The sequence below is a fragment of the Passer montanus genome, unplaced genomic scaffold, assembly GCF_014805655.1.
Source record: "Passer montanus isolate IOZ18808 unplaced genomic scaffold, ASM1480565v1 scaffold36, whole genome shotgun sequence".
In the NCBI taxonomy this organism is placed as follows: domain Eukaryota; kingdom Metazoa; phylum Chordata; class Aves; order Passeriformes; family Passeridae; genus Passer; species Passer montanus.
Window position 1 is genome coordinate 1,836,068 of NW_024368374.1, and position 20,219 is coordinate 1,856,286.

General features: G+C 38.1%; 1 protein-coding gene across 8 annotated transcripts in view; it reads right to left on the reverse strand.

Annotated features, from left to right (window-relative positions):
• PCDH17 (protocadherin 17) overlaps positions 1-20,219 on the reverse strand; it is a 90,441-nt gene that overhangs the window by 68,644 nt on the left and 1,578 nt on the right. For 5 of the 8 annotated variants that reach the window (XM_039716776.1, XM_039716777.1, XM_039716772.1 and 2 more), the window contains exon 2: positions 16,511-20,013. In XM_039716776.1, coding sequence (XP_039572710.1) covers positions 16,511-19,138 — 2,628 coding nt within the window. In that variant the 5' untranslated portion in view covers positions 19,139-20,013. The remainder of the gene's footprint in view (positions 1-16,510; positions 20,014-20,219) is intronic. The other 3 variants (XM_039716773.1, XM_039716775.1, XM_039716774.1) reach the window with 2 other exon arrangements.

Sequence of the window (20,219 nt, forward strand, 5' to 3'; positions counted from 1 at the left end):
AAAAAACAATAACTGCACCTGAATCTGCTAGTACAGTTGCATCCAATATATTTACACTGCTCACCAATGATATGTACTTACTGAAGCTACTCTGTCAATAAAAACCACATTAAGAACCTTTTGAAAGAGCTTCCCTGTCAATTAGGATGTAGATACATTCTATCGCTCCAGTTTTCCTGTCAATTTAATATACTGGATCATATTAACAGTACTGGCTTGTCAATAAGGCAAATCCGAATCCTATTAATAGAGTTACAGTGCCAATATAATCGGCTTCCCATTTATCGAGCTTCCCAGTATTTGGGAAAGCTGTGAAATGGGATTATAAGGTTAGGTTACATACATCTGTCTCTATATTACATAAATATTTCAGGAATTATATCCTGTTGTGTAAAGAAATACATGTAACCACTTTTTTCTATTACAAAAACTTCAGATGACAGAATAGTATAATAGTTTGCCATTGCTGAGAAAACATTAAATTATCCTCATTTATCACATTGTTTCCTGCTTTCACTAAGTAAAACTGCTATTTTATGACACAGTCTACTTGTGTGCCACACATATAGAACTGCTAAGAGATGTAGGCACTTCACCCACCCCCCCTCTCCAACCCACCCACAAAAGATAATATCTGCTTCAGAAAACAAAAGGAAAGAGATAAAACATATTTTGGAAATGAAATACAAAGCACTCCACAGTTTCAATCTGTATTTTTCCCTTGTCCTGTGCTGTATAGTCTCTGTAGAAATGAAACTTGTAAGTATAATTCTAGTGTAACAGAAACCCTCAGAAATAATTACTAAAAAGTATTAGTTCATGAATTAAAAAATAGCAGAAATTCAGCAAACCTTCTATTTAATAGAAGTCTTAATGAAGTTGAACATTAGTCGCTTTAACCACATTCAATATGAAATAACTATTTTCACTGGATTAGCAGAACATACAAGAGACCGTTAAACCTGATTATGTTAAAAAATAAAAAGAAAAAAGTAATTGTATTAAAATATACTAGGTATTCTCTTACGAAATTACCTCTCTAGGTCTGAGTTGAAAATATGGATTTAAGAAAACATGGTTCAAAAATGACAGTTAAGGGTCAATGAATCAAGCTGCCCATTATATTTTCTGGTAGCAGATGGGTGCAATGAAACCTAATGATTGAATTTGAAACGCTTTAATGCTCCTTTTATCTATGGCTCCCATCATGTTGAATCTACCTTAGTATTCCTAACAGATACTATGTTTACTGCATAACAGACTCAATTACAATTAGCTATCTAGAATGAAATCTGCACTTATCACAATATCCAGCTTATTCTAAGAATATCCTACCATGAACTCAAAATAACAATACACATAGGAGTGTGTCTTTGATAGCATTTATCTGCTGGGATTTTTTTATTTTTTTGTGTTAAATATGAAGTCTAGAATTTAGAGGAAAATTTTAAATTAAAGTGAAAACTTTTGAAATAGTGCCTTCAAATATAAGGAAATGATCAAAGTATTTGTTTAGAATTTAAAAATGTTGAGAACCCTTTTTTCTGCATGAGAACAACTGCATCTTTTTCTTTCTTTCTTTCTTTCTTTCTTTCTTTCTTTCTTTCTTTCTTTCTTTCTTTCTTTCTTTCTTTCTTTTTCTTTCTTTCTCTTTCTTTCTTTCTTTCTTTCTTTCTTTCTTTCTTTCTTTCTTTCTTTTTCTTTCTTTCGTCTTTTCTCTCTCTCTCTTTCTCTCTTTCACATTCAATGTTGATCTCCTGGCATTTTTTTAAAAATTTTGAGACACATCTGGAAATTCTTACTTAGCAGGTATTCTCAGTAAGTAAAGCAAAATTTGTCCTATTCTTACCACTGCTTATTTCCTGTTTCTAAGAGCAACATAACCCAAATGTTTTCTGAACAGATAAAAGCTTATAAACACTGCAGTTCTGGATGGTGGAAAAGGAGAACAAATTATGGCCTTTAAACACTGTTAATCTGTTTTGTACTTATCATATTTAGTAAGGAGAAAACAGAGACACTGGATATTTAAAATCTGTTAACTTTGTGTTAACATCTATCCAGTATGTTTACCTTTTTCTGTCCAACCCACACTCGAACTAAAGGCAACAATAAAACTCCCACAAGCCATGACCTGAGGTCCAGTGAAATCAATGGGTGTTTTCAAACTGGTTTCAATAGCTCTTGGATCAGTCTGCTTACTTCAATTACCAGCTAAGCAAGCCTTTACATGGCATGCTAGATTCCCACAGATACATATGTTGTATGCTGAAGAAAGTTGCATTTGAACAGATTTGTAATGGCAGTGACTGGGAAAGGTGATTAGCTAGGCAGCAAATGCCGTATGCGGCACGAAATTCCAGTTCTGTGTTTCTTCCCTACAGAGTGAAATAAATTAGCAACAAAGATGAAGCAGGATTTGGTTCTGAAGCCACACTGCCTGCACAGAAAACACACACAAAGAGAAACACTGAAGCTTTCTTCTTAGGTGGTGATCAGAAAAAAAGGGGTAAATCTAGATCGCCTCCTTTTCTTTAAAGCTGCCACCTTATCCCCTTTCTCTTTCTAAAATCCTGCACCAGAAAAGCAATGTTTCCCTTAAATTCCCTAGGAATTCAGAAGAAAATCTCAGATGTTAAAACTTACTTTATCAGTTTTTGTTTAATTTCTTATTTAGGTCATGCAACTCTTTATTTCTACTTCTTAAAAATACTCAACAAGGTATTCTCTAAACATTTTTTGACAAGATACAAAGCCCTACTTTCACACAAATACCTTTGCATAATTATTTCCTCTAAGCACTAGGAAAGCACTAAATATGCTGCCAAAATAATGGCTGAATTTATGACAGAATAGTAGATCATCAAGCTTTACAGACTCACACGACCATGCAAGGAGATTTTCAACTGTAAAATGGTGATGAGTTGATTTATTATTTGTGACATAAGATAAATAATTTAGGCTTGCACAAATTTAGCAAGAGGTTCTGTCCCTAAATATATTTTAAAGTCATAACAGTCATGTGTCTATGATGAGGTACCTCATAAAATGGAAAGTTTGATTGAATACACCATTATACCACAAGCATATTAGCAGTGGTCAAGTAGACTTGGACAGAAAAAAATAAGGCTATTCTGATACAGGGCTGTGTGCATGCATCCACAACTCTGTCACTTCAATGTTAACCTACTGCAATGTCTTCTGATAGTAGTCTATATTAAATTGATTCAAAACAAGCAAAAGAAAAATTAGCTTTCTTTATAGGATCCTTTCTTTATAGGATCACTTCATCAAGGACACAACACCCACTTAACCACAGGTAATCTCTAACTTCACAGGCATTTAAAAGCTGACTTTGACCTATAAATTCTTAACACACCGGGAAAAAAAATGTTCTGGATTGCCCTTCTCATTATGGTTTGCCATATCAAGACTCTGAAAGCAGATCTTTCTGTAAAATTAAGAAGATCCACATAAGATACGGTCTCTGCAAAGATTCTGGAATTAGATAAAGTCATTGTTCTGTTCCAAAGCAGTGTTGGTTTGTCAATATCTAGGACACTGCTGCAGGTTTCACCAGGGATAGAGTGACTGAAAATGAATGCTAATATTTGACTGAGGGGTTTGTTAGAACATGGGGATTTAATTATGGACTTCCTCTCTATCTAATTAGCAGGATGCTCATTCAGTATGTGAGCACTTTTTTCCAAAGTGGAATGCATTGAACATCAACTGAAGGATGCATATATATTTTATTTTTTTTAATTTTATTTATGACCGTTAAAGAAAATAGTTAATGAAATCTTCTCTAAATAACATCCACATCACAGATGTCCTCAAGTTGACATTCAGAAGCGTGCATATGTGGAAACCTCTTTCAAAGGAGGAAAAGAAAAGAAAACACTCCAGAAGCAGTGCAAGAAATTTCAAATAAAATTCATGCAAAATGTAAAATAAATAACTTGGGATTGTTCATACTGTTCTTCCTGGATACTCAAACCAGATCACGAGTAACATAGACTAATGCTGCTCCCTGCAGGTGGATCATGAGTCCATGTGAAGCCACACCAACTTCCAACTCCACTGGAATTCAACATGGAGTTAGGTGCTTAGCTGCAAAGTGATCTCCAGGAGATCACTGCCTTTGCATGCAATTATCTTACTCATATGCTCTCAATCTTGTTTACAGGTTACCCACTGGAAGATTAATTATTTCCATGGGAATATATTAATTTATTTAATTTCGGGGTCATCTTTGTTTACTGGTGTTTTATGCATTGTGCTATTTGGAATAAAACAAAAGCTATAAAAATATTAAGGAACTACATGCAGATTTATTAATGTCTTGATAAATTCCTAAGAATTATTAAACTTGAGTTAGTTTGATTTTTTTATTTAAATCTTTTGAGGCATAAAGCAATAAAATACAAAATACCCTTTTAAATAATGTTAAAATCAACAGAAAAATCAACAACTTTCCACGAAAACAGAAGTATTATCTTGCTCCTAGGATGCTGTGGTCACACTTCAGCACAGAGACTTTGCAAGGCACTGGTATAGCATCCTAGTCCTAAGGGTTTATAGTAGCATTCCCTCTTTAACCTTCGCCACAGGATGACAAACAACACCAATATAATGATAGTCGAAGCTACCAGTAACCTTAAGAACGTGCAAGGAATAGACTGGCAGGAATTAATCTGCCATTTTCATATATCTGCCCAAGGGAAGCATTGTAATTGCAAAAATTTACTCTTAGACTGCTGAGACTCATAGTAATTATGTTTCTTTTTTAATAGAAATAGCCACAGGTAGTAACAAATTGGGTTTTGAGATGGGGAACTGGGCATGCATTCTAACCCAAATTACTATGTAATTGTCTTTATTATAAAACACTATAGAAAACCCAAAACTTAAATCAGAACAAAAACTTTCCCTTAAAAAGAGTTCTCCTCCCATGGCTATTCAGCATGTGTGCCTATTTCTTCATTCACAGGTATCAGCAAGACCAGTATGACTGCAAGTAATCTATCTAAATATTTTTGGCGTTGCTAACCAAAATTCCCAAAGCTTACATTTGTTTAATAGAAACAGCTTCCTCTTCCTTTACATGTAAGTCAAAATCTGGAAATCCAGATACTCATTCCTAAGTTTCCTTTGCCAATAGGGGATGAAGAAAAGACTATTTGTGCTCTATACATATATTAAATGAACTGAAATTGAAGTTCTCTTCAAAATTCTGGAAGATTGTTTGAAAGAAATGAGCCCAGGAAAATACTTAAAATTAGTTATTTCACGCTTGAAGGAATATTATTTTGTTATATCACATTGTTTCAATAATGAGAGGTATACTTTTGGGAAAGATCATGTATGTGATGGCCAGTGAATACATAACAAAATAAATTGATAAAGTTGCTTCTGCCCCTTGCAATATTATTGCCTGCTACACCTGAAAAGAAGCTACATGTGGTTTAAATAGACGAAATACATGTACAGATTTAGACAAAATAAAGACAAAATATTGAAAGAAATAACAGGCAACATCTTGTTTTCACCTCCTTTTCACTCAACAGCTACAAAGCCGACTGATATATCTCTCACCTTGGAGCTACGAAATGCAAATTATCATGTGCTTTTTAATAACTAACGCAGGCTATGGAATCAGTAGAGTGCTATTTCTTTTCGCATGTTACATGAATTACACTTCCTTTTAATCATCACTCTCAATCCTGAGGTTTGATAGCAGGATTCCATCACGAAGCGGAAAATTAGGTCCTTCCTTACCAATACTCTTGCCTCAGGAAAAAAAATGACAACATCATTTTTCTCTAAACCTGATGCTTTCCAGTTTGCAGCAAAAGGTGCAGGTTGACAGCATCTTCCAAAACACTGCTACACAGCTCTGCATAGATCATACATAATATTAAAAAAAAAAAATTATATGCATATTGCTCATTAATATTGCTTTTTATCCATCTAGATGGTTCTTTTGATTCCATTCTGCCCTCTTTTCTGTGTATATCCATGTATACATGTGTACATCCAGTTGCATATCTGGCCCTAGAAATAGCCTAGAAATATAATAGTTTCTAAGGCTTCGTGGTTGTCATTTTAAAAAGGCTTTTAATTTTGTTATTTCCCAAGCACTCTAAATCCCACTATGTTCTTATTATCATTTGATCCACTGAAATTATGAAGAGATCACAAAAGAACACACTTGGTACTTTACAGCTGTGGCTGGATAATCTGGCTCACAATCATCAAAGCAGGATTGTTTTTATGATCTTCAAATCTGCATATCAAATTACTCAAGTCTCTGCAAGAAAGCAAGACATCAGGACTATCTCAACAGAATACAAGAAAATGTAGTTGGAGGCTAAGTGAAACTAACAGCTTTTGCAGCTTTGCAGTGTTCTTAAAGCAAAGGAGAGAAGCAACAGGGAGTAGTTCAGGTAACAAACTAACAGATCCTAGGCTGAATTCTGCACACACTTATGCACATCAGCAACCCACTCCTGTAAATGATCTATTTAATTTTATGGTCCTATTGACCTAAATTAAAATGATCACTGTTTACGTGTTTTAAGGATACTGCCCTGAAAGAAATAATTTAATTATACATATATATGTACATTTCCACAGGCTTCAAAATTACTCATGCACTGACTAAGGACATGCTTTTTTCTAGATTTGCACAAAAAGCATTTTTGACTCTGCTGGCAGTCACTCAAGTGCTGAATCTGAGGTACACCATTAAAACAATGTTCTTTTCTTTGTTACTTTTAAAATTTTATAGAATTTAAATATTTTCATTAAGAATTAATGAACATTTGTTTAGCCCACTTCAGCTTACCTTTTTTTTAAACTGATTCGTAGCTAAACAATCATAAGTGGTTGCTTAGCAATCAGCGAAGAGCGAGACAGAAATATAGTAAGTAAAGAAACTGACTGACATGTTCTGTGTTTGAATTACGGTATTCAGTAAAAACAACAGAATAGCACCAAGAGAAGTTTAAAACAAAATTCCCTTAATAAAAGAATACAAAAAATGTCTTTAGGAGCAAATTATGCATTTAAAAGCTACAAATTGTTATTCACATGTCTGTCGCTATAAAACATTCCTGTAGCTATTATTAAAAATACATTAAAATCCTTCAATTGTTCATGAAACCATTATTTACCTTTTGTTTTAATTCAATTGTCAACTGTGCTTCCAATGATTTTAAAAACAGTATATATCTACAAAGCAAGCAAGAGTTTACAGCTTTGAAGACTTGAAATTGATTTTTAATGCACCAGCTTTCAAACACTACAAAGGCTGCTCTCTGCTGATAAAGACAGTAAACAAGAAATTGTCCTTTAAATGTTCCCTTTAATGTTTTTCTTTAATTAAAAATCAATCAAAAAACATTGCCACATAAAAAAATTAAAATTAAGACATTAAAAATGCTTTATGTTTTTGACACGCAACACAGTCAAACCAGAATGAAAACTTATGATGTTACTTTTGTTTACTTGTATTAGTTTAGACTTTTTTTTACATGGTAAACATTGTTAATCAAAAAATAAAAGCATGTAAAAGTAGTTTATCACTTAACTCAAGTCTTTTTATAGAGTGGAAATGTTAAAAATATGATGAAATTAAACTAGAAATGATAAAATATTAAAGTAAAATTTTAAAACACTACTTTTAAAACACTTTAAGATTATTTTAATATATTCCTATGCTCTAATCACACTGAAGCTTATTTATGTAGATTAGTTACATCTAGAATCTCATTTATCTAACCTGTATTTATTCTTTGATCACAAAGCTTGTTAACTTAAATGGTCTTTTATTGTTATGATTCATTTTCCCATAATTATGTGGTTTAACTATCTGATTTTTTTTGTTTTAATAAATATATGCACATGCACCAATCATATTCAACAGTACTATGCTGGATGCTCAATGAACTGTAAGAGCCATTTCAATATAATAAAAGTGCCTGGAAATGTTCCAGGGAAAGGACTGGAAATATGAGTAATCAGAGTGTCACTAGAACTAGTACAGGCAATACACACACGTCGTACACAGATCAGTAGATGGTCTGAACCCCTCTCTGAAAATAGCTCTGCATGACTATCACTGCAAGAACCTACCATACATCAATTAGAGGTCTCATCCACACAGCTGAAATTATGCATTTGCATCCCATGACAAGACTTTTCCTTCCCCCTTTGGAGGTCTTGTTTGGCAGGCCACAGAGACTAACACAAAGCCACCCAGCAGGAAACAGGATGAGATTAGGAACTTTTCTGTTACAGGTTAAAGTATTTTATTAATGTGAGAAACTCTGATCTGATACATATGCCACAAAGCCAGTAGAAAGGTCCATGGCTAAAATCAAATATCTTAATTTGAAGGACTTAACACACCTAGATTGCTTATACCTTATTCTATTGAAAATAGACCAGTATGGGACTGATTGTCTTGAGGGCTGGAAAAGGACATAGACCCTCAGTGAGCCAAAGTGAGATATAAATTTATCATTATGCTGTTCCTCTGTACAAATGACACTAATAACTGGCTGAGACTATGCAGTTTTGTCTTTGTATGTAGAGTCACTCCTCAGTTTTCAGGACAAAAAAACGAGATCTCATGTCAAGCAAGTGGATGAAGTGACCTGCTATCTTTCCCTACAGGTAATACAACTACCTCGTGGAAGCAAACCAGTAGGAGAAAGAAATGGTTCTTGTGTGACCTTATTAAGAAGGAAATGTATCAGTAGCCTCTGGAATTTAGCTAGAAAATATATGACTCTTCAAGAAGGTTATTTAAAGCACCGTCTAATATCCTAATTAACAGGGACATTCATAAGAATTTGCTTGTACTTAATAATAGTACTTAATACTGAGTATTTTATCAAAACTGCTTAATAATTTACTTTTTTTCTTCTTTCTCATAGGATTTACAGTAATTAATCCAGAATCTTTTGCTGTTAAAAAAAAAAAGTCAACAGCAGACTGAAAAACAGAGGTTGCACTATGACAAATAGATTAGTAGGGCTTAGAATGCACCCTGGCTAAGAATTTTGGCAGCTGCACATTACTCTGTTTCATCTCATCAACAAAAGCAGTGACTTGTTAATATCCTTGATGCTCTATTAAAAGCTTAACAAATAAAACACTTAAACTCAAGAAACTTTTTTCACCAGTAATTTTGTCACTCTCTTCCTAGTACTTTTTTTCTATTTCTTTTCTTTTATCCTTTTTTTTTCTATTAAGGCAAGAGTCTGCAGTCCCCTGGGAGTTTTACTTATTTTCTGTATTTTTGAACACTTTAGCATTAATTTTACCACTTCTCTTACAGCTGAAGTAGCCATACAATTGAAAGCATAAAGCTTTCAGGCTGTCTGCTGCAAAAAATTGTCCCAGCTGCTCTACAATGACCTTTTGGCATCAGAGGATTGCTTCTGTATTTTAAAGATAAAAACACAGCTGTGTTTCTGCTCTAGTCAACAAATCCTTGTTTAAGTTCTCATCACTGCATTTTTTACCTATTGGAAAACATTAATACTAGTGTCAAAATGCCTTTGCTTCATACATGCAGGTGCTCCTCAGGCTTGAAGAAGTATCTGAAGAATTCTGCCATGCAACATACATGTTTTCTTCAGAAAAAAAAACAAAACCAAATCCAAAAAACAACTCATATACATCCACTTTTTCTATGTAGAATGAGTGCCTTGCATGGCAAAACCTAAAACTAATCTAATGTGTTACTTTTAACTTTTGTGGAAACAACAAAAGAAAGAAGAAATTAGGCATGATACTTAGAAACATATGTGTAAATATTAACTGATATGCTAATGCCTCCTGGGGAGGAAGATAGTGAAAAGAAATTTAAAAAAATGCTGGGGAAAAAAAAAAAACAACCTGGTTTTTTTTTTAATAAAATCACATCCAGATGTTGTGACTTGGGAAGAAATTTTTAATGACACTTATGTCTTATCAGAGAAACCAGACTGTATCTATGCTTTCTTAATACCAAGTAATATTTGTGACTATTTCACACATAACTATTGCTAATTTGCCATATAAAAATATTTACGGAGTTTTAATAATAATGCTGTATTATTCACAGTTTCAGAAATATATGAAAATGTGGTAACATATGTTCAGCAACACATTCAATGGAGGATTTGATTTCTTTTCTACTATACATGTGATTATTCTGGGTTAACCATTGGACTTGATGGTTAACTATTAGAATACTAGAAGTATTGCCCAACCCAAACCATTATATGATGCTGTGTTACAATTCACATCATAGGTACAAAAACATCTAAATTCCAGTGTCATTAATTGTTTGTAAAGATGCCATAAAGAAAAAAAAAATCACAAAACCCTCAAACCTCAAAATTAAGGGCCCAATCATACAATCATTCTTAGCTGCATTCCAGAGAGGTCTCAGTCATGATTCACTCTTGAACCACCAAAATCATTTATGAAGTCAAAATTATGCTACTGACTGAATTATGGGCAAGAACTGCCTTTTCATCAGCATGGGGAAGGATAATAGAAACCTGAGAAAATATGTTGTTAAAGATAACTCTTCAATTGAGTTATTGATCAGTCATTGAAATTGCACTGATAATCACAAATTTGTAGGGATCTTTCCAGCTAAGTTTAGGTAGTGACAGTGAACACAAAGATGTAGAAAGCTCAAACAACTTTAAGAGAAGTTGAGAGCTATGACACTCAATCTTACATAACATAAAGACTTCATGTCTTTAATAAAACAGCAAGTTCTACAGAGATATTATTATTCTTATGTTTTTGTTAACAAGAATTTGTTTCTGGAAAGACTGTTTTCTTTTTCATAATATGTATATTCCACGTTAGATTCTTAAATTGTTTTTTCTCTCTTTTTTTTAATTGTTCTTTATTACAGCTCTTCATCTTGGAAACTTTTTTAGATTTCAAATAGACCTGTATATCAAGAATGATCCATTAAAAATAATAGTGCTATAAATATCACCAGCAAGAAACTCGGATCAGGACCAGAACAGATGTAACACAAAAAAGGAGTTCAATTCTTCTTTCTCTGTCTATTTCAGCAGCCAGTGCACATGCCACAGTGAGTGGTGTGTTGCCAGATCTGGTCCTAAAATATATGTGTTTTGTGCCACTATACTATGCAGTGCATCTTGACAAAAAAAAATTAAAGAAAGCTTCATGGATGTATAAGAAAGGTTTCGTCCTGAAACTTTTACATAGTCAACTCCAGCAAGGACTTCATCCAGTGAATGAAACTAAAGCTGCAGAACAATGTAACACATTGGTCACAAATGTACAATGTACAAAAACAGACTGTACACAAAAATGCAGACTGTATTAATAAAATGCAAGCATTCAGAGGAATTATTTTGCAAAACATCTAGCCTTGCAAAACATTGTCAAAGCCACAATAATGATACCTAGACAGGTAGTTCAAGAGTTGCATGTCACAACTCAGTGTCTTTAGGTAAAGCTCTAGAATATGCAGCTGGGAATCTCTGGAATATATAGAGTGCAAACCTGCAAACTTGCAAATGTTTAGTGTTCTAGTACCCTCTTGATGAAAAATGCTACCTTGTACTAGTTCTAGTGAGAAGAGAGAATAATACTCCTCAGTTTAAGTAGGAGATATAAAACAATATATATACCTCTGTTTTCAGGTAGGAATTTAAATCACTGAGGATGAGTGCAACTTCTCTGATGAAAGCTTCTTCTCCTTATATGCAGCAGCTGCAGATTTCCTTTTGTGATCTTGAAATTTCTGAGCAGAAGTTTCTCAAAGTATGAAATAGCATATTTAAAGACAGAGCAGCACTAATATGCTCATGGGTTTTTTATTTCCCTTGAAGACTCTATCTTCTGAGGTATTACTAAACACCTGGAGATGAAGCTGCACTGGGACTTGACGCTAATCTATTGACACATCATAAACATCAGATGCCTGAAGTATTAAGAACGATCTGTCCTTTATCTTGAAATGCTGTGGGAGTGCCTGGTACAGCAGATACAGCGATTCCCACCTTGAGAGCTTCTTTCTGCACAGTCACTCATTTTTAGCTGTTGTTTAACAAAAGCTATGACCACCTCTTATTTCATCCACATCCACCTTATCCCTGATACATTCTCAAAACTCCCCAACTGCACCACAAGTATAGACATAAATAATTTCTAGGATGATCAACATTATTCTTGCATATTGCAGATAGTTTTCTACACTTGATATTTCACGTCAAGGTACCTATTTCTGGAACTTGCTTGTGTAAAGAAACTGTTTTCTTTTATCCATCTACTCTTACCTATTGAAAATCTGAAAGAAGAACCTGTGACTTGTTCACAAGGGAAAGACAAATTAATTAACTCAAAATTTTGGTAGGAGAAATACATCTATATGTATGTTTGTACTTTTTCTTTTCCTCATGTCTGCACTTCAAAATAAAGCAAAATTCTGTTTCTTTTAATCAGGTGAGTAGGTCACCAGGATGAGATGAACCAAATTTTCTTTAAGGTCTAGAGTGAACAGAAATCTTATTTCAGCCATGTTGAGTTTCCATTTTCTCCTTCTTTCCTTCTTCCCAATAAAAAAATAATAGTTTGTCTCTTAAGTACTTGAAAGTGACATGGAATTTTGACCCTGGCAATGAGAATTGTACAGCACTGCCCCGTATTTAAATATTTGTAACAGACTTTTGCTTGAAAGCACTGTTTCTAAATTATCTTTAGAAAATGATTGCTGAAGTTAAGAGCAATAAAACATGGGCTGGTTAAGTGTAAATGTGTAACTTGCCCGTATGTTACCAAACATTGTTCTTAATGCACATCAATCTCAGTTGCACATGAAATCACAAATGACCAATTTTCAGAGGGCCTAAGAACTTGCAAGTCTCTTGCACCAATAAGAGCTGAATGTATACAGCATCCTTATCTGTCCATCCAACATTTTACACATATATGTATGTATGCATGTTTAAATTATCCCATTTTTATGGTACTGAAGAAGTTCATTGATTCATATATAAGTAACACATGCAACTGTGGTACATAGGTAGATGCTACAAAATAATGAGCAAACACAAACTGTCAAATTCTGTGATAAGTGTGTAACAGAAGTCACTTAAAGAGAGGCAAGATTACACCACTCTTATCCATACCAGGAAGTATTTCATTCAACTGCTGGTCCTTTTGGGTCAGCCTGAAACCCCTAGTCACTAAGTAACATTTTACTCCAGATGTATTTGTTGATATAAATTGGACTATCTCTATAGTAAAATACTATTAGTGAGAAATAAGGGAAGATAAGGCCCATTAGACTCACTAGGTCTTACTAGTAATTGAAAGGAAAAAAAAATGCATTCCTAATACAAGTGAGAAAATTTGGATCTTACTGAGAAAGAAATTATTTATTTGCTATTAAATATTTATAGAATCAATTGGATGTACTAAGTAATAATATAATATTTAGCATGTATATACATCTCCATAGATATATAGTGTATATATATGTGTGTATATACAACATTTTAAAGAAAATTATGCCATTAAATATTTGCCAAGAAAATGAGAATGAAGAAATGCAGTTCCATTGTATGAATTACATAGTATAGGGTTATCATGTTTCAAAACTAGATCTGTAAGAACTAATGGAAACATTTGTTAGAGAACCCTTACACAATTGTTTTCCTTCCCCTTACTGAGGTACTGAAGAAAACTGCTTAACTGGATTGATTAGCTAAAAGAGATGATAAAGCAGCTGGATTTTGTTTCCTTTTTTTTCCCCCCACTTCCTACACCTTTGATTACTAACTGTGTAGGGCAGACGCAGCTTTCTTGGAGTGATTCAGGGTATAGTAGATCCAGAGAGAGGGATGATCCTTTACTATTTCTCCTTAAGCCTGCAGTTTAAATTTTACATGAGGAAGAAGTACAGGAACAGCCATAAAGTAGTGGCTACATTCTAAATGCAAATTTTATATAAAATTTACTCTAGGGATGTGGAGATGAAGAATGCAAAATGTATTTTAGTAATGCAGAATAGAGTGAAGAGGATCAATTTTCCCCTCTAGCTACTTTAAATCTCAGCCTTTTCTAAATAGAAACCAACTGCACTTTTTCTTACTGTGTCTGTTTTGCCAATACAACTACAAAATACAGTATCAGTAAGTATGTTTGAACAGGTTGTACACTAAGTAAAACTGAATGTTTTTTAATCTACTAACTGGACCATGAAAACCTCCAAAACACTCTGTGCAGATAATGAGAGAAAACAAGAGCAGCATTAGATATACGAGTATGTTATGAGGAGTTTCAGTTAACATTTTCCATAGTTGTTATAATGAAAACTCTTACAGAAACCACAACACACTTTTTAAGGGAGGAAATTCCTCTTTTAGCTTTATATAGATTTCATGAAAAAAAATCATGACTGATCTTATACAGTGAACACTGTAAAAGGAAGGAATCATATTTTCCATAGAGATTTTACACTACAAGTGAAACTTTACTATCCAGTAGCATCAATACATTAATTAATTGCTTTATATAGACATTACATGGTTGTAGGAAAGTATAATTTTCTGTCTTTTACTCACTATTACACTTGTCAGTATAAAAAATGTGGAGTGTTTCTTTTTAGCTTTCTGACAACTCCATTTTACAGTAAAAAAAAAAGTTGACATTACTTAACAAGTGTCATGGAAAGTTATTTGTTTTTTAAAGCATGAGTAATAAATCAAATTATCTCTGGTTGTGTCCTAACCTAAACTCTTTCCTAAAGTGTCACTTTTTGTTAAAATCAATTTCAGATTTTAAGTATTGCTCCACTCACCTAATTGATAGCAACACAAATTCATGATAGGCATAAAATGAAATTGTTTCTGTGACACAATGCAATAGTCGCTTGAAGATTAGTTTACAGTGACCTTGTACAGGCAGGTTTTTTTTCCTTTTTTCCTTTTTTTTTTTTCCCAGTTATAAATGTTCCATTTCCAGGTCATTGATTACTTGAATTTTGGTTCTTTAATCTGTCAATTACCACTGGCCATTTCTATTCAGTTTAAAATATTAGATACAGCTGGCAAGTAGAACATTTGGTGTTCACAGATCACAGGGCATGGTAACTCCAAGGTATTATGAATCTTCTTTAGGTACATCAAGTGACTACAGTGCAACTTCTTTCCCACTAGCTGTATACACAAAATGAGTCTGTGTCACTTCTGATACACTCAGCTCATTCCCCTATGACTCAGAACAGCATATCAGGAGAACCACAGGATAAAACAGATATGACATTTCAAATATATTTAATAGTCATTATCCAGAGCCTGCTTTCAATCTGAACGTTAAAAATCACTTTGGAACATACCTGTAGTGTTTGAACATTAAGCTGCATTAATCATGAAGCAATACTTTAAATTAAATCAACTGGAGCCAATTTCTGCCCTCACCTTCACTCTGCAAGTTCACTGCTCTGAATAAATCTTCTGAGTTTGGACTTTAAACTACCTGCTAAAAATTAAGTCATTCTTTGATTAGTATCCTATATCCAATAGTCCAAATTCTGCCATTTCTCACATTCACAAAAGTCAGTAGAGGACAGTGTGGATATAACTGGCAGCAGAATACAGCCCAGCTACAATTTCTAAATGAGCTTTGGTAGAAGACAGAGTATGTAAGTCTTTCACTATAAAGCAATCATCAGTGTTGATTCAGGCTACTGGAAATCTGACTAGTTGTTTTGCTGGCTTATGACAGGATGTGAGTTTTGTTAACATTTGGAGGTAGGAGAGAGTCACCACATACATTTTTTTTTCTATTTGACTAAGCAGAACTTTCAGCACTGAAAATTTAGTTGTTTATGGGGAGAGGAGGAGGCAATGGGGTCCCAATGATACTGTCAAAAAATATATTTATGGATATATATTCTGAAGAAGGAAATTAAAAAAAAAAATAAAACATGCATCTTGGAACGATAGCTCATGTTTACATACAAGATTGGAGGGCTATAATACACTGTTGCAATAGATGTCCTCAGTGTGCAATTTCTTCCCTGTCCTGTTAGTTACTGCAGGTGGTAGGTCCACTTTAGAAATGCCCTCCCTCTTTTCCACCCCAAACCAAAGAGAAGTGTAACCTGTGGAAGTTCCCACCTCTGTCTGACAGTCTCCTGGGGAAAATACCCCAGCATGCCTCAAATGAGTTAAATGCCTGCCCACACTCTCACATGCACCTCTTTGGTACTGCTGTAACTCTGTCTGTGTTTCAGTGGGCATTTTCTTTTAAATCACATTGGAAACATCAATGAGACAGCAGAACCAGACCCAACAGATGTTGTCTGGTTCCACTTTCATTAAGTCCACTTCTCTTTAGTGACTTATGTTGGTTCCTACAGTGGTGCCTTACAGCAGATTGCACTGCAGACAAAAGGGAAAGTTAAACCAGTGTCTAAAGTGAGGTCCAGGGTATTCTAAAAGTCTCCTACCTGAATTATGGACATCCGGCTCGGGGGAGCCTCGCTGGCGTTAGTCCCTTGCCCTGTGAAGCTGGTGTGGCAGCCCACATGTCCCTGGGGTACAGTCAGGTTGTTGGAGGCGGGCTTCAGGTACATCACCTCAGACCTGGGAGAGCTGAGGGGCAGGCGGGTCTGGTAGTCAAAGTACATGGGTGAGGTGGCCAGGGATGGGCTGCTCACCACGTTCATGACATTGAGGGGACCCCGGCTGTCCTCGCCCTCACTGGGCACCAGCATAATGTCATTCTTGCTGATCTTCTTCTTCTTGCCCTTGCCCCCTCCACTGCCACTGCCTCCTCCTCCCCCGCCACTGCCTCCCCCTCCTCCCAGCTGAGGGTGGCTATACTCGGCAATGCGACAATTATAGGTGCGGATCTCCTTGTTCTCTCGCTTGCACTTCACAGCAATAGTGATCATGGCAGCCAGCAAGATGATGGAGACAGTGCTCAGTGTCACAATCAGTGGCAGCGACAAGTCCCAGTGTGGCCGCCGATGCTGCTCGCCATTCACCTGTGGCTCACCAGCCTCAGGCAGGGGCCCCGCCAAAGCCCTGACTATGAGCTTGGCCACAGCGGAGAGGCTGGGCTTGCCATGGTCACTGACTTTTACCACCAGTTCAGCCACAGGGCTGAGCTCTTCCCAGTAGGGGTGCAAGGTGCGTATCTCACCACTGGTGGGGTCCATCTCAAAGAGGTGCTCCTCATTGCCTTCCACAATCTCATACGTGAGGCGCCCACTCTCCCCAAAGTCACTGTCCAGGGCGCGGACGGTGCCCACGGGGTAGCCCACCCCAGCATTGCGTGGCACCTGCAGCTCAGCAGTGTCGTTGATGAGGGCAGGCAGGACGATGAGGGGTGCATTATCGTTGACATCGAGCACGGTGACGCGCACTGTGGCATTGCTTTCACGGTGGGGTGAACCCGAATCTTTGGCCAGCACGCGGAACTCAAAGTGCTTTGTCTGCTCATAATTGAAGCTCCTCAGAGCATAAATAGCACCATTTGTGGGGTTGACAGAGACATAGGTGTAGATGGAGACATCTCCCACATGCCCAGGCAGAATGGAGTAAGACACTGTCCCATTTTGGCCCAAGTCAGGATCCTGGGCCAAGACTGAACCCAGGTACTCTCCAGGGATGTTGTTCTCAGGCACCTGCAACACATAAAGATTCTTGCTGAAGCGGGGTGGGTTGTCGTTCTCGTCAAGGATCCGGACAGAAAATGACTTGGTGGAGTTAAGCGGGGGATTGCCCCCATCACGTGCCACGATGGTCACATTGTACTCGTCCTGTGTCTCACGGTCCAGGGGTCGGTCGGTGACCACAGTGTAGAAGTTGTCATAGTTCTCCTCCAGGGTGAAAGGAACGGCACCAGGCCCGCCACCACCGCCCAGCACCCGACACTGGAGCTGCCCGTTCTTGCCTGAGTCACGGTCAGTGACCCGCACCAGGGCAATCACAGTTCCTGGTGGGGCAGCCTCACTCAGAGCTCCCTGGCGAACGGAGACAAAACCAATGGTGGGAGCATTGTCATTGCGGTCGATGAGGCGGACAGTGACCTTGCAGTGAGCAGGGATGGGATTTGGCCCCAAGTCCCGAGCTTGGACATCAATCTCAATGAGGCCACTCTCCTCATAGTCCAGATTGCCCTTGACACGGATGAGGCCACTCTGTGGGTCAATGCTAAACAGGTCACGGACGCGCTCAGGTGCGTAGCCACTGAAGGAGTAGAGCACCTCTCCATTGGTGCCCTCATCAGCATCAGTGGCATTGAGGTCGATGACTGCCGTGCCTAGCGGTGCATTCTCTGGCAGCTCTACCACGTAGGAGGCTGCCTCAAAGATGGGGCTGTTGTCATTGGAGTCAATGAGGCGCACATTGATCTGCACCGTGCCTGAGCGCGGTGGGTCACCACCGTCCAGTGCCGTCAGCACCAGGGTGTGGTGACTCTGCTCCTCACGGTCTAATGGCTTCTGGATGACCAGCTCCGGAAACTTCGTGCCATCACCACGGGACTTCACATCGAGGGAGAAGAGGCCGTAGTCATCACGAGTGAGCAGGTAGGTGCGCAGACCATTGTCCCCAGCGTCTGGGTCATGGGCGCTGGTGAGAGGGAAGCGGGTGCCTGGTGCAGCATTTTCAGAGATGTCCATGTCCACTTGGTCAGAGGGGAATGATGGTGCGTTGTCGTTCAGGTCCTGAATCTCCACTTTGATCATGCAGATCTCCTGGTCATTGGCGAACACCTCGAGGGACAGCTGGCACTTGGCGCTGCGCCGGCACAGCGCCTCACGGTCAATGCGCTGCTTGGTGTAGAGCAGCCCGCTCTCCCCGTCCACGTCCAGGAGGTGCGGGGCTGAATTCTCCAGCACCCGGAAGGTGGACTTGGGGCCGCGGCCGCCCCCGGGGCCGCCACCGGGAATGCCACGCTCCGCGGGCAGCATCCCGCCTCCCGCCGCGCCTGCCGCCAGCCGCGCATCGCGCCCGATGTTCCCGATGACCGTGCCCGCTCCCTGCTCCTCCGGCACCGAGTAATTCAGGTTCTTCAGCGACAGGGCGGGAGCCCAGCAGAACAAGAAGCAACAAATGGAAAGGTACATCCCCGAGCAGGGGTGGGGGCGGCAGGAGCGGCAGCGACGACCAGGGTTGTCCCCGTCTTCTTTGCCTCCTGCGCTGGGGCTGTTCTTCCTCCTCTGACGGCTCTTTCTTTCCTTCCTTTTTGGTTTTGATTTTTTTTCCCTTCTCTTTCCCCACCCCTATATTTCAAGTTCCTGAACCTGTTGCTCTAAAACATCTGCAGAGACACAGGATGAGAGGCAGCAAATAGACCATGTAGCTCAGAGGGAGGGAGCAATCGGGGGGGTCGGGGGGAGGGGAGGGAGCAGCTTCGGCAGCTTTTCAGCAAGAGCTTGCCGGGCTTGCAGTCCCCTCACAGTTACTTCGTCCGTCCAACTTCGGCAGTGGGAGGGTTTCAAAAATCAGAAAATTTGCAAAAGATCTTCTCCTTCGGGCAGGCGAGGTGTTCCCGATCCTTGAATCCCCGCAGATGTACAAAGAATAATAAAAAAAATAACAATAATAAAAAAACCGGCGGCAGTGGTTGTTGTTCTAAAAACGATCAGAAATATTTTTAAATATGTATATTTATATATACATAGAAGAAGGGGATGGTCACAGGTCTGTAGCAGAGGTAAAAAAGCTTATTTGCTACTCACTGCTTGTGATGCGATTGATGGAGTGGAGGGGTAGGAGAGAGACAGAAGGGAAAAAAAAAGTCTCAGCTTGTTGTTGAAGCCCTCTTCGTGTGCAGTGAGCGGCAGTGAAATGTCTGATTGCACCGCGGGGTTGTTGGTTTTCAGGGAGTGTTTTGCTGCATTTAGAGATCTAATCTTGCATTGCTTGCGGCGGAGAGCTGCATCTCGCTGCTGTCGGTATTTCCCCCCTCTCTGTCTCGTACACCCTGGGTCACTGTTTCCTTCCCGAACCAGAGGGAGAGGGAATAAGGATTGCAGGGCGAGAGGGGAAAACAAAACACATTAAAAAAAAAAAAAAAAAAAAAAAGCCCAAAACCCAAACCACTCCGCCCCCGCCCGCAAAAACTAGTGTTCGAATTTATAGCTTCCTTTCTCCCCCTCTACTACCAGCCTCCCACCCGTCCTTTTGGGGTGAAAAAATTAAGAA